At 34.5% G+C, this 15,390-nt stretch overlaps 1 protein-coding gene across 3 annotated transcripts in view; it reads right to left on the reverse strand.

The window, feature by feature from the left end:
* Positions 1-15,390, reverse strand: part of UBE2D1 (ubiquitin conjugating enzyme E2 D1) — a 29,338-nt gene that overhangs the window by 1,273 nt on the left and 12,675 nt on the right. Inside the window, exons 2-8 of one of the 3 annotated variants that reach the window (XM_030334718.1) lie at positions 9,148-9,242; positions 8,782-9,007; positions 6,848-6,911; positions 6,723-6,754; positions 4,581-4,658; positions 3,165-3,270; positions 333-426 (exon numbers count right to left, since the gene is read on the reverse strand). In XM_030334718.1, the coding sequence (XP_030190578.1) occupies positions 333-426; positions 3,165-3,270; positions 4,581-4,658; positions 6,723-6,731 (287 nt within the window). In that variant the 5' untranslated portion in view covers positions 6,732-6,754; positions 6,848-6,911; positions 8,782-9,007; positions 9,148-9,242. The other 2 variants (XM_030334719.1, XM_030334717.2) reach the window with 2 other exon arrangements.

A 15,390-nucleotide genomic window follows, 5' to 3' on the forward strand; every position in this document is an offset into this window, starting at 1 on the left:
TATAGTATTCAATGCTTTCCAATTATCAAATACTTTTATTTTAAATTTATTACCTAGAACTATGTATAGTTCTTTCTATCAAAAAACATATCATGCAAATATAAACATGTACTATTAAATAGTAAAGGATTAAACACTATGTAGGAAGGAACAATATTTTTTATAAAAATATTTTTAAAAGATTTAAAAAAGATTTTTAAAAAATTTTAAAAGGAACATTATCTTCCTTAATAAGCACAATTAAATGGACTTAAATATATTAATAATACTTATGTTTTGGCAGACTACCTAGAAATACTTCTAAGCAGAAACTAATATAAGTAAACACTTACTTTTCTTTGTCTGATTTATAGATTTGTGCAATATCTGGTACTAAGGGGTCATCGGGATTAGGATCACAAAGTAGAGAACATATGGACAATAAAACTAGATTGAAAAGAGAACATCACATTAGATAATGATCTATTTTATACAATCACATGTATGAAAATGACTTTACTGAATACAGACAATGAACTTACAAAGAAAACAAAATAAAATAAACATTAAATTACATTTTAGATTATCTTTGGTTAGGAGCAAGTATTTTTAATATTTAAAATTATAAAATTACCATACAATGTATATAATAAAAAATTACTAAAACTTTTGAAGTTTTAAATTCTATTTGAATTTCTACTTATTTAAAAAATGTGCATCTCTAAAGTAACTATTAACAACATTTAAACTCGAGAGTTCTCTACAAAAATATTTTTAGGTAATACGTATACACCCCAAATATGGTACCTAATGAAAACATTGTTAGAATATATCCTAACTTTAGATATTTCTTAGAGATATTTTTGTATTTTAATGAGAAAATTATCTAATGCAGAAGATCTATGTTCTAATCAATTCAAATTAAAGCAATCAAATTACAGTTAACAGTCCAAAAACCATTTCGGACTCATGTTTATGCACTTTTTTACTTTGACTTGGTGCTATAGTTTGCCTACCAAGAAGAAACATTTGTCAGATTTTTTAATGAATCTTTTATTCCATACACATTTGTATCACTCATTTAAACATAATGTGAACAGTTATCAACACATAGCTTGTATAGTATATTAAAATATAAGTGAAAATTGAAAAAGTAGTTGTTTACTACCATGTCAAAATACAAATTCAAACAGCTACATTTAAAAAAAAATCTAAGTATCTGAAAAAGTAAGGAACAAGGACTCTGCTTCCTCATTTGTCTGCTTCAATTGCATGCTACCACTTCTGAGGGGGTACAAGGAGTCTTTGGAACAATATTTCATCTTCACCCACCTCTATGTTCCTTTACCTTTTCCTATTCTTACAAATCCACAAGTGAATGTATAAAGCAGAGTTAATTCTTAAATGATACAGACAAGGGGTTGCTCAGGGCTAATGAGAAAACTAATATTTTATTCATCTTCCTTATCTGCCCAGTGAAATTTTATGCCTTGTATATTAAACCAATAGGGTAGATTATCTGGGCCCACATCCCTAGAAAGTTTCCATACTAAACTCATGATAAAAAGCAAAATAAACCATTTAAAATATTAAAAAGTGAAAAATGCACAAATGAGCAAAAGTATAAGCTACCCTATAAAATAACCAAGAGGGAAGTTCTTCATTCCCCACTCTTGCTGTCAAGAGCCAGGTGCCCTGATTTCACGATCATGCACACAAATCAAATGTTTTAAGATAAGGAAAAAGGTAGTAATAGTTAACAGTCATTTGAGTGCTTACTATGTGCCAGATGCATAGTGACCTTATATGGTAATACTATTATAATCCCCATTTTACAGATGAGGAAACTGAGGCTATTAGAAATTCTTCTTAAAGGATAGTTTCCAGAAGCCAACCATACTAATTAATATTTATAAAAAGCTGCAAGAGTTAGGAGATAAATGCTTAACATCTGGCAGTCTGCCATTTCTTTTATATGTGTAAGTACTTAAGCACTTATGCCAAATGAATTTCATTTTAAGATACCATTCCAGGAAAAGAGTATATTAATTTGAATAACCCTTCGACAGAAAATTTTTCCTACATCTACTGCATAACAGTTACACTATGTGAGATTTTTTAAAAAGACACTAGAATCGACATGAACATTTTAAACAAATATTTTAGGTCAGAAAAGCTGCCAGTCATAATAACTAGCTGACCTGAAGGGCTACTACTTACCTAATATTTGAAATAATTATGGCTGTGGATGCTGCTTCCTATAATCCTTATCACTTTTATAAAAAATAAGTTAAACATTCAGGTAGCATTTATTTAAAAGACATTTTAAATGACCATAGATTCCTCCCCTGAATCCTTCAAGAGAAGTAAGTTCTCCTAAATTTTAAAAAAATTTTACAAAAAGGGAAAACTACCAAGTTACTTCAGGGGCAGATGCTTCTAACTCAAAATAATATTTTGAACAGTCAGGTTCTCTTCTGCTAGAGAAACAAGACATGAATTAAGAGGGCTGGCACAGCAAATAGTATTGGCTAATAACAAAAAGGCTTCAGACAGTCTAAGGTACATATCTGATAATTTAGCAAAGAACAAAACTATATATCTGTGAAAGATGAGAATCCGCAGGGATTAGGTTATCAGTCATTACAATAATGTTATTGATTATTCAAAGTTTAGACTAACATGCTAAATGTAGTGCATTATTCTAAAGAGTGAAATGTGTCATTCATTTTAAATCAGTTATCAGCCTACTCAGGTATTTCCTAGATGAAGTAAAAGATACAAAGCTTTACTCATTACATCAACAATCCCACATAATAAATGAGGCAGCTGGTCCCAAAATCTTATTTTTACTCTATCTCTGTCTCTCTCTTTAAAGCCCAAACTAAAGGGGCAAAATGTCAACAGGCTTATCCAAATTTCTAGCTCTAACATTTAAGATTTCTCTCATTTTATCATTTATATTTGCCCATCAACCCCTCCCCATAAGTTAACTGCTAAAAGCAAAAGAGTAATAGAAGAACTAGGTAAGAAAAGCAAAATCAAAGCAGGAGAAAACACAGATTATTTTTTTTTTAACTTTAGTCCCTGAATACTTCTGCTAATACTTCCCTAAATATTTAGTCCCTAAATATTTTTTCTGTCTCAATGTTATCAGCTGTTATAAATCTGATAAATGAAATTACCTTTTGATACAGTCAGAGCTGGTGACCATTGTGACCTCAGGATATCAAGACAAATACTTCCATTACTGTTTATGTTTGGATGGTAAATTTTTGTTGTGAAAGCAATCTAAAAACAAAACAAAAATGTGACAATCCATGATCTATGAACAAAGAGAACCAATTTGCTCTAGAATTTTATATGACCTTAGAGGAGAAATGTATTCAACACAAATTGAGCATCTACTTTGTGCATACATAGCTACTGGGAGTATGAAAGCAAAAAGAGTCAGTATCCCCTTTCCCCGCCCCCCCCCCCCCGGGGAATTGAGAACTATTTTTGGAATATAATAAATAAGCCTATAATAGCTGGTATGACTGGCTGAGTAGTACCTGAATAATTAACCATGGCTTCCATCATCTCTCAAAGTAATCCTTTTCTTAATTTGAAAATCACTGATACTTACAAGTGATGCCTGGATCTACAAATAGAGTGCTGACATTGTTCCAGAGGGAAGTTGAGGGGCCTCAGCCTGTTACTTATCCTAAGGAATCTGCTAACAATTCTAATCTTCCACAAGAGTTATTGTTATATTGTTTCATAAATATAATGTTAATCAGGTGTTCTTAAAAATATAAAATAATTATTTCAAGTGACAGAATTTGTTAACAAATCTGTCCCTCCTTGATGTCACCATCATTTATTTTCTCTTCAGGTCTAGTCTAAATTTAATTTAATAAGAACATGTTTTTATTTTCCCTACCATACTTAATAAAGGGGCTGTGTCATATGTACTTTTGTAGTCCCCAATGTAACAGAACATTGGAGGTGCTCAATAAATTTTTGTTGAATACTTAAGAACTGAGAAATAAGGTCAACTTTGGAAAGATAATCCTCTGAACAGAAAAGTCTGATTTTTGGGGGCACCTGGGTGGCTCAGTCGGTTGAGTGTCCGACTTCAGCTCAGGTCATGATCTCACGGTCTGTGAGTTCGAGCCCCACGTCGGGCTCTATGCTGACAGCTCAGAGCCTGGAGCCTGCTTCGGATTCTGTGTCTCCCTCTCTCTCTGCCCCTCCCCCGCTCATGCTCGCTCTCTCTCTCTCTCTCTCTCTCTCTCTGTCAAAAATAAACATTAAAAATAAAAATTTAAAAAAAAAAGTCTGATTTTAGATCATTAAAAAATTTCCCAAACTACATATATAATGAGGAGGGGGGAAAAAAAGGTAAAGAAGCTAATTTATAGTATATCAGATACCACCTTTTGTTTTACAGATATAGTCCATTATTTGAGTAAGAAAGCATATTTTAGATTCAGTGATTTTACAGAATAGTTTGAACATGCTAATTTACCCAAAGTCTCTGACATCATGAACATATCTTGGGGTAGAAAGTAAAATCCTTGATAAAGGAGTCACACCAATCATAAAACTAAAAATACCTTTGGTGGCTTAAAAGGATAGTCTGTTGGAAAATGTACAGTGAGAAAGAAGACTCCACCTTGATAGGCGCTATCAGGCTGAAATTACAAATATTTGCATCAGTGTTTGGTTATTATATTTATTTAATAACCTAAGATGATTTCCCCCCAAATATATTTGAAAAAAAAAAATGCCATCATTTTGTCATAAGTTCAAATCATTTACCTTGAAAACAGGTTTCCCTTTGCAGGTATGAAGGAAGACAACAATCATGATGGTTAAACATAAAAATCGCACACACACAGTGGTGTGACTTACTCAAACAGGTCTGTTTGTGAGTAAAGAGTTTTAAAGATCAGTATACACGCAAGATTGCTTTGAGAAAAGAAGAATTTTCTGCAACAGTAATCAGTATGGGAAAAAAGGTTAGGGCTATGTTTACCTTTTTATTTATAAAACTTAAGTTCTGATAGTCCTATAAGAAAGGGGCAAGAATAGAGATAAACTAAAAAGACCAAGTTATAAAAAGGAAAGGCTAAGTAACACACAATGCAGACCTCCAATCTTCACTTAGTAACAGTTAAACCCTAAAATTCTATTTTGACTCCTTTATATTTAATTAAATTTATCATGTTAAACTACCACTTTGGTAATAACAGCAAGACTATCATTACTTCCTTAAGTTTCTGCATATACATTAGAGAACTGTACAGTGTAATTATTCTTACTAGTTTAATTCTAGTTCATCAAAAATTATAAGGAATGTGGAAAATTTAAGTAATTACAATCAACAGATATGGTCTGCTCAGATATTCAAATCATATTATAGAGTGGCATGTATGCATTACTAAAATAAAGGGGGGATGAGTAACATCATTTGTAACCATTTGCTACATGTGATTCACCTAAGAAATATCTGTGAAGGGCTATAATTCAAGTGGTTAGGGTGGGCCTTTTAATAATAGTATTTTGAAGGTTCTTAGTAAGCAATGAAAAACAAATACCTAGATTCTTACTGTTGTTATTTAAATAAATATGTTGCATTTTACCCTTTGGTAAGCTAACTTAATATAACAATTTAGTAATTTGAGACATTTTCCTAGGACTCCAGCTCTGAAAATTCAGTAATTGCTATTGTTTTTAAAAGTGAAACACAAGGCAATATGATTAAAACCTCTATGGTTTACTAGATACAGCTCTTTCAGGGGAGGGAAGAGAGAATGATGTTCATGGAAACATGCTACTAGTATACTCTCACCCAGAAGGTTGTCAATGCCCATTCTTATGCAATCAGTTTTTTGTGCACGAAAGAAAAGCCTGTTTCAAGTCATAACTGCCTCTTAGGTATAGAAAGAAATAATCTTAACAAAGGTGGTTAAGTGTTAAGAAAAGCCAATCATAAAATCACAGGTAATTCTGAGTTCAGTACAATACACCAAAACTAAAAACAACCAATCGTGAGGTGGCAAAGACAGATCCATTGCAATATCTCATCCGTTCTCTCACATATGCGAACAGTGAAGAAAGTTATTGTAAACTGGTGCTTGTTACTTGCAGGTATTCCATTACTGAGTTAATGAGACTCATTTCTAACCTACAAAACTTGGTGATGTGACAATAATGCTTAGTTCTGAACAACTGACTTTTGTGTTTAAAAACAGATGGGGTGCCTGGGTGGCTCAGTTGGTTAAGCGGCCGACTTTGGCTCAGGTCATGATCTCGCGGTCCGTGAGTTTGAGCCCCGCGTCGGGCTCTGTGCTGACAGCTCAGAGCCTGGAGCCTGTTTCAGATTCTGTGTCTCCCTCTCTCTGACCCTCCCCCGTTCATGCTTTGTCTCTCTTTGTCTCAAAAATAAACAAATGTTAAAAAAAAAATTTTTTTTTAAACAGATAAAGCAAACACACGGCCTGGTTGCACTATGCATGATCCATGACTGTGTAATGATCAAGGCTGTGGCAAAGGAAAAATCACAGTGATCCTAGCAAGTATTTGCCACCATTGCTTTAGAAAATTATCATAAATCCTTTAACCGTATTTTTCTTCCTGAGTGATTCAGAGTACAAAAAAACTCCACCTTAGCTACAAACATCTGATCACAGGTGAAATGGCAAGAATGAAGTATGGCTGAGAGAATTAATTTCATATTTGTGAATCATACTTACAGGTCCCATAATAGTTGCTTGCCAGTGGAACACTGAAACAAACAAAGGAGTTTTGGAGTCATTAACAAGTGTTCAAACCTATATGATTAATGGTAGCAAAATCCTAGCAAGAAAGCAATGCTTACAGTCATCTCCCACAGGTCCAGCTGAACAATGAGCAGGTGGGTCACGTTGTAGATCACTTAATTCCTGTAGCAAAGCAAAAATACTTAAGGTTAATTGTTTTTCCAGTGACACAATCATAATAATTCATGAAGACACAAACTATTGTCTTTGTATAGAATAGACACAAACTATTCAAAATAATTTTAGGCAGTTCTATTCAAAATATGAAACAGTCAATGTACTGTTACTGACTGGTAGAAGAGGATGGGAGGTATGAAATTCCTTCGTGAGATAGCTCCAAACCTTGAAAAAATTAAATTGATTACAATAGTTTTTCTCTAATATTCCTAAGACAAAAATATTTATGAGTATCTACTGTATGCAAAGTAATTTATGTAAGTGCTAGATATATAAGAATGCTATAGAGGTGTCTTGGTAGCTCAGTCTGTTAAGCATTCAACTCTTGATACCAGCTCAGGTCATGATCTCATGGTCATGAAATTGAGCCCCATCCCTGCTTGGGATTCCCTCTCTGCCCCTCCCTTGCTCATGCAAATGCTCTCTCATGAAAAAAAAAAAAAAAAAAAAAAAAAAAAAAGCGCCTATACTATAAGAATATATGAAGAACAACTTCAGTAGGTTTACAATCTACTTTGGGAGTGATGGCTGACAGCCAAATGGATATTGAAAGAACAACCTGAAGATTAAATGGAAAGAAAGGAGAGAAGTCAGGCCATATTTGAAAGCCTGGCACATTGATTCATATGCTCTTTTCTGCTCTCAAGGCAGCAAATGAAGGATCATGGAAATGACAGTTGGCCAGTCCTGGGTTGACATTCTAGTTCTGCCATAACTAGCATCACAAGCCTTGGAGAAATCATTTAACTTACTTACCTTCACCCCAAATTTGAAAGGTATAAATTCAATATAAAAGATTATACATTAGGACTGAAGTACCCACTTCAAGTTTGGAAGATCAGAATGTCTTTGAGGAAGTGGCATCTAAGTTGAAAAATAAGGATGAATGGGAATTTGTTTTGGGAGAAATGAGTGACACTGTGAGGTAGAGTGGCAAAAGATGAGGCTGAAAATGTAGGCCAGGCAGACAATTGAGAACAATACACATCATACCAAGGATTGGGGGTTTTAAGAAGCTGCATGATCTGATTTGAAAGATGGCTGACTGGTCTTTGTATAGAACAGATTAGAGATGCAAAAGAGGAGAAGCTATTAGTATAGGTCAGAAAAATGAGGGCTTGGGGTGGAGAAGTAGCAATGAGATAAAAGTGGATAGAAATGAGATGTTTTGAAGAGCTTACCTCTCACAGGGTTTCATGATGAAATTACATGTATAGAGTTAAGGAGAGAGGTCACAGATATTTATCATGAAGATTAGTGGCAGCTAACATGTACTCCATGTTTTATTGTCGTAACCACTTCAGGGGGTAGGTGTTATTATGGTACCCATTTTACAGGTGAAGAATAAAGGCAAACGTTTCACTGTGTCTCTTTATAAGTAGTATAGGGTAGAAGTAGGATTCAAAACCTGGCAAACTCCTAGCTTTTTAGCTTCACAAATGTAGATTCCATTACTGAGATGGAATACTAAAAGACAAGTTTGTTTGGAAAGTACACATATTGAAACAGGGATCCCTGTGGTATCAAAGGGAGATTCAGTTAATCATGCATGCAGATCTGGACTTTAAAAGAGAACTAGGTTAGAAACTGGAAAATCGTTGTCTCTACCTGGTACTTAAAACTGTTGGATTGATATAAACCTTTCCATGGGAACACATTTAAATACTGTGTTTCATCAAATCTAAGATGCCATCGAACATAAATTACATCCTTATTTTCTGTACCAACAATTAAGGAGAAATGCTACCAATTAAGATACCATCAATTATAAGATGAATCTAGATTTTAGACATGCTACAATGAAAAATATGTGCACCTTAGAATCATTGTATAATTACAGCAATGAGTTCAGTGTTCTAACAGAGACAAATATGGAAGAGGATGTGGTAGGAAAGGCCTTCCTAAGAAAGTGACATATGAGCTTAAAACTGAGCCAAATGCAAACTCTGGTCTCCTTCTTCCAAATCTTCTCCAGTATATCTTGGTACTTTCATTTTGTTTTTGTTGCTGTTATCTTCACAGCTGGTGCTATATTCTTCTTCCTGATAAGAATTTAACACAGTTAGCAGCTTCTTTGCTCCAGGTATAGTTGAACAATAAAGAGGAAGATTTCAGTCTTTGACTTAGCAAAAATGGTCAAAAAGCAAGGCTTGGAACTTCAAGTCCAGGTGCCATTACTCACTTGCCATATGATCTTGGGCAAAACATTTTTTTTTTCCTCTCTAAACCTTAGTTTTCTTCAATGTAAAGTGGCATTTGTACCTTTATCCATAGTTTCTATAACAAACAAGAGAAATGATACATGTGAAATGTACAGCAATCCCTGACATGTAGTAAGCATTCAAGTAAATGTTACGTTAATACGGAATGGATAACTGTACAATTCTCTAGTAGCAGAATGCAATTATTGAACAGTTTAAATGACTGGGGGAGGGGTGTTCCCAAGTCACAGATCCATTTTAGATGACTGTGCTTTATTTAATAGTTTTCTAATCTGGGCTTTTAGGAGATTACTTCTGAAAATATTAATCATGTTGAGTTTTCTAAACATTAGTGTAAATGGATAAATAGGACTAGTTTGCCCTTATCTTAACTACAAAACTAGTTGTTTAGAAAATGAGTTTCCATAGTTAAAAAACTGGAAGTTATAAATAACTTCCATACAGCTTTTACAGAACTATTGTATGTGTGAATATATCAAATATACATAAATACATAAATTTATTTTGTATACTAACAACTCCATATTAATTTTATTTGTAATAGCCTTGAATCATGTTCAAATTTTAAATGTTAAACTGTTCTTCAAATCTCCTTAACATATTATAGAAAAATAAAGGTTATCTTGTTTTTATATTTTTGTGCCCTGATTCTACCTCCTGTTAGGAGCAGTTAGAGCTCAGGACAAGAGAGAAAATCTCACAACTGAACTGTAAAGGTTACGTTCTTAAGTTGTCTATTTAAAGCTCACTTATTATAGGAAAGAAGCAGCTGACAGTACATCAAACATTCTTAACAGTGAGATTGATCATTACTTACTAATAATGACACTAATGCTTAGGTGAGGAGACTAACACATCCTAGACTTTTTAGGCGTCTAAATATCTAAGGTTCTATACCTTTCTTAAACCACATCTCTAGAAATATGCCCTGATATATTTGGAAATATATAAATGAAACTATTTTGTCTAGGTACAGACAGAACCAACAGAAACCAAAAGGCTCAAAATATACTCTCCCTCACCCAGAAAACTACAGATTCCTAAAACTGAATAAAGAAAAATGAGGAATTCTGAGACCTGCTAAGGGGGTGAAATATATAACAAACAAAAACTAAAACCAAAGAAACCAAAACCCCACCCTTTTGTTCTTAGTCTATTCAGCAGCCAGTGTACTTTTAAGATAGGAGACACACACACACACACACACACACACACACACACACACACACAAAACAAGAACCACTTATCCTTGTTAAATGTCTCTTCTGATTTAGTTTACTCCAAGTTTTTCAAAAACTGTCTTATTACTGATTTATAGTTTTTCTGATTTAATTGGCATTCTTCTTATCTACTTCTATCATCACAGCCACATAAATTTTCTATTAAAAATAATTTAGTGATTTTTATGTTATTTCAAAAGGAAATTCTAGGATTAGTAATCTCTTCCTTTGCTCCTCTCTCCACTGTCTCTGTAAGAATCATCACTGAATTATACAAATTGCTCAAGTCCATAAGATCTTCATGTAAGAGCCAAAACCTAACTTCACATTTCTTACTGCTCATGGAAGCCGCTCTAAAATACAGTTCACAACCCGACCCTGGCTCTGACTTCCTGAACACTTCTTCCTATTCCACCAAGTACCTCGAAATCTAGGATGTACACTATAGGTAGTCTCCAAATAACTGTTTCATTTTAATCCCTTGCCTAGGCCTCCTCATGGCCATGCTTTTACCTCATAGTGACTAAAGGCAAAAGATCTCAAAGACAAAGCATTTAAAACCATTTATTTTTTAAAAATATTTTTATTATTTATTTTTGAGAGACAGAGAGACAGACTGAGAGCAGGGGAGGGGCACAGAATCCAAAGCATGCTCCAGGCTCTGAGCTGTCAGCACAGAGCCCAACCCGGGGCTCGAACTCACAAACTGCAAGATCATGACCTGAGCCGAAGTCGGACGCTTAACTGGCTGAGCCACCCAGGCGCCCACTTTTGTAACTTTTTAAAGAAAAAATAGTGAAATTTTACTCAGGTTCTTAGGTATTTTTAAAAAGATGAAAAGATACTTTTTTTCCACTACACTTAAAATAAACATCTTCTCTTTTCACTAAATAATTTTTGTAAGAGGAAAACCGAGGAACTATCTTAGTACATATCTTAATACATATACAATATATGTACTAAGGAGACATAACAAATAAATTCAGTGTGGGGTCCCAGAATGGATCCTCAAATAGGAAAAGAACAGTAGAAAAACTGGTGAAATCTGAGTTAGGTCAGGAGTTTAGTTTATAGTATTGTACTTAATGTTACTTTTTTCATTTTGATAGATGTACTATGGTTATGTAAGTTGTAGATATTAGGGAAAAATAGGTGAAGGATACATATGAATTTTTTGTATCATTTTTGGTAACTTTTCTCTAAGACTAAATTTATTTCAACGTAATAATAACGTAAAACATTTTTTTGTAGATTTTGTACATTTTTCTAAAACTTAATCCACTACTTTCCTTCTCAAGCTTACTTCTTCTCCTGTGTTTCCTAGATCTACTAATAGAGTATTAGTCTCCCAGTCACAAGGCTCAAAAATCTCAGCATCGTTTTGACTCTTTCTCTTGTCCTTCATGTATAGTCAGATGAAGAGTACAATATATTCTCAACATCTGTTACACTGCTTATCACAGTTACCTCAACAACCAATTATAGTACAACTATAATTGCTTCCCAAATCTATGCATTATGTGTAGAATAATCTTCTAAAAGCACAGCTCTATTTCATCTTCCCTTAGAAAATTTCAGTGGCTCCCACATTGTTTATTAAAACCAAACCTAACCAATGAACTCAACCCTACATACTCAATTGGGTTCTCTTTCACAAGCTTGCCCAATAATACTCCAAAGAAGTCCCATGGGTTTTCTAAAACACCTTCAGGAGGTCTATGCAGACAGCATTAATTTCATGATAAAACTAACATGTTATTTACCTTTTTTCACTCTCAATATCTCATGAGTATACAGTGGAGTTTTCCAGTTGTATGGCATGTGATATTGTAACAGACTGAATTCCTAAGCAGATATGAGGATTCAACTATCATCTAATTCTTAGATTTTGATTTTTTTAATTCTTATTTATTTTGAGAGAGAGAGCACAAGCGGGGGTGGGGCAGAGAGAAAGACAGAGACCGAATCCTAAGCAGGCTCTGCACTGACAGTGCAGCTCCAATGTGGGGCTCAAACTCATGAACCGTTAGATCATGACCTGAGCCGAAGTCAAGAGTTGGATGCTTAACCAACTGAGCCACCCAGGTGCCCCTGGAAAAGTTATTTTTAATAAAAATGTTACTTGATGTTAATATGTAATGGTTCTGTTATTTCTAAATTACTATTTTTAAATTTGTTTTTGTTTCTCATATGGTAAATATTAATAGATATAACCCATACAAACAAAAAAGCTCTTTGAAGCCCTCAATGCTTTTAATACAAGGAGGTCCTAAGAACCAAAAGTTTGAGAGCATCTAGTCAGGTTCCACCTGATTACTTGGTTGTAACAAGGCTAAATTTTCTGGCCTTCACAATTTTCTTTCTCCTAAAATAATCTTTCTGTTTCCCTATGCCCAAAATTTACCCATTCTCCTTAATAGTGGCCATCTTCTCAACAGTCACTGACCACAAGTTTTGGGGTCAGACTTGGATGAAATCTGGCCTTGCACTAACCTTTACTAGCTGTGTGACTCTGGGCAACTTAACCTCTTTGAGTATCAAGTGCCTCATCTGGGGACATCACTGGTAACCCTGAAGAACTATATTGAAAATTGAATGAAAATGCAAAAGTACCTAAATATTTGGCATATATAATAATAAGAACTTATTTCTTCCCTCCTTTTCCTCTTCTACCAGAATGTTTTTTTTTTTTTTAACTAGGGTTTTAATGCATCTTATTCACGGATTCCTCCATAACCCTTAGCACAATGCCTTTCATATAGGGTGTGTGATATGATTTCAGCTAACCAATAAAATTTAAGGAAAAACATGATCAGCAGGGAATAGACAACTCAAATTTCAATCTTTTAGAAATACAAATGATTAGGGTGCTTGGGTGGCTCAGTCAGTTAAGCGTCCAACTTTGGCTCCATTCATGATCTCATCTCCAGTTCGAGCCCTGCATCATGCTCTGTGCTGACAGCTTGGAGCCTGGAGCTTGTTTCAGATTCTGAGTCTTGCTCACTCTCTGCCCCTACCCCGCTCATGATCTGTCTCTCTGTGTCTCTCTTTCTCAAAAATAAATAAAAACATTAAAGAAATGCAAATAATTAGACTTGGCAACAGAATCAGAATCAATTATTCCCTTAGGTAGCCATGTAGACTACATATAATAAAAAGAGTATTGTAATAACAGGTGTTAAGAGAGAAGAGAGTGCAGTTCACTTAAAAACACTGAGGTGGCCTTTTAAGTAACATATAATCATACCTAAAAATGAATCTCAAAAGAATATTAATCATTAAAGTATTAAAAATCATGCCACTGCTGCAACTATTTTCAATTTACAGAATGTATGATATTCTAGTAAAATAGCCAAAGCCACACAAAATTCTCATTAGTAATTTTTGGGTTTTTTTTCTGGTTTAGAAGACCTCATAACTCTAAATATTCCATCCTTATTGTTTATTTAGGATGCTGCTGACCTAATGTCAGGATACAGCTTTTGGTTGCTTTTCTGACAGGAGTTAGGGGTTTGTGCTGAGTTGACCAGGCTCAAAGTAAGGTATCTTCCAACCACTGGCAATCCTTGGTGACAGAGCTGCCCAGGGATAGGGTCGCAGTTTGTGGCAATGACAGAGTTTTTTGTTTTTGTTGTTTTTTGTCCCATGATTAATTTAACCAGTGGACTAATTGTAGCAAACGTTTATTAAGCAGTTCCACATCCTATCTAATAGGGATTATGATTCTGTTTTTATACTATTATCCCACCTTTACCCTCCCAATATTTTAAAGACTTAATGATATCAGGTTATGATGCTTATAAAAATCCTCCTAAGTCACCAGTCAGGCATATTTGTTGATGATTAAACTGAGGCATGAAATTCAAGGAGAACTGATTTGTGGAAAAAAATAACTTCATAAGACACAGTTTAAAAGCTATAGTAAAGAGGGCCTCTAGATTCTTAGAAACTTAAAAATGGTTCTGTCTCCAAGCAAATACATTTAAGAGTAGCCATACACCTCAAGAGTCATCTTCTGAATGTGTTTACTCAAGTTTAGAACATTCTAAGGATCTTTGGGGCGCCTGGGTGGCGCAGTCGGTTAAGCGTCCGACTTCAGCCAGGTCACGATCTCGCGGTCCGTGAGTTCGAGCCCCGCGTCAGGCTCCGGGCTGATGGCTCGGAGCCTGGAGCCTGTTTCCGATTCTGTGTCTCCCTCTCACTCTGCCCCTCCCCCGTTCATGCTCTGTCTCTCTCTGTCCCAAAAATAAATAAACATTGAAAAAAAAAAATTAAAAAAAAAAAAAAAGAACATTCTAAGGATCTTAGAAAGTTTCTTCCTAGGACAGAAGTGTGATCTAGTAAGGAACTGGCATAGAATATCTGGACTGACACTAACTACCTTTTAAATAAAAAATAAGTACAAGTATGAAACATTAATAAATAAGGCTATATGATCTAGTAAATTCGGGAAAGCCACATATACTACCTCAAAGACTATCTCCTACTCTACCCCTTTAAACCTGTGGCACACTACAATACTATACTTAAATAAAAATAACCCTTATTTGCAAAAGGTGGATTGCTACAGCACAGAAAACTTAATGTATTTTGTTTTTGTATTAGCCAGTTATTACAAGTAGCAGTTAGGGCTGCCTCATTTTGCCACACAGGGCATAAGCCAAATCCAGGGGGTATCTTTCACACACTTTAATGGGGTGGTATCTCCCTAGGGCTCTATAAAGTTTAACTGCAGAGAGTTGCACATGAAAGAAATGGACAATATATCCTTTAAACCCAACTTAGGATATTATCACTATTTCTGATAAACAAATAGCACTTTTGATGTAGAAGCAAAAGTGATGGTGTTTGACATATGAGTGGGACCATGAGTATTTACTTTATTTATCAATGTATTTCAAATGGAAAGAAAACAATGGCAAACCTAGCCTTCAAAAATTAAAGGTGAAGTCTGCAGCATTCTAGTGGAGGAAAAGAAAAATT

Source organism: Lynx canadensis, chromosome D2 (assembly GCF_007474595.2).
Source record: "Lynx canadensis isolate LIC74 chromosome D2, mLynCan4.pri.v2, whole genome shotgun sequence".
Taxonomy (NCBI): Eukaryota; Metazoa; Chordata; class Mammalia; order Carnivora; family Felidae; genus Lynx; species Lynx canadensis.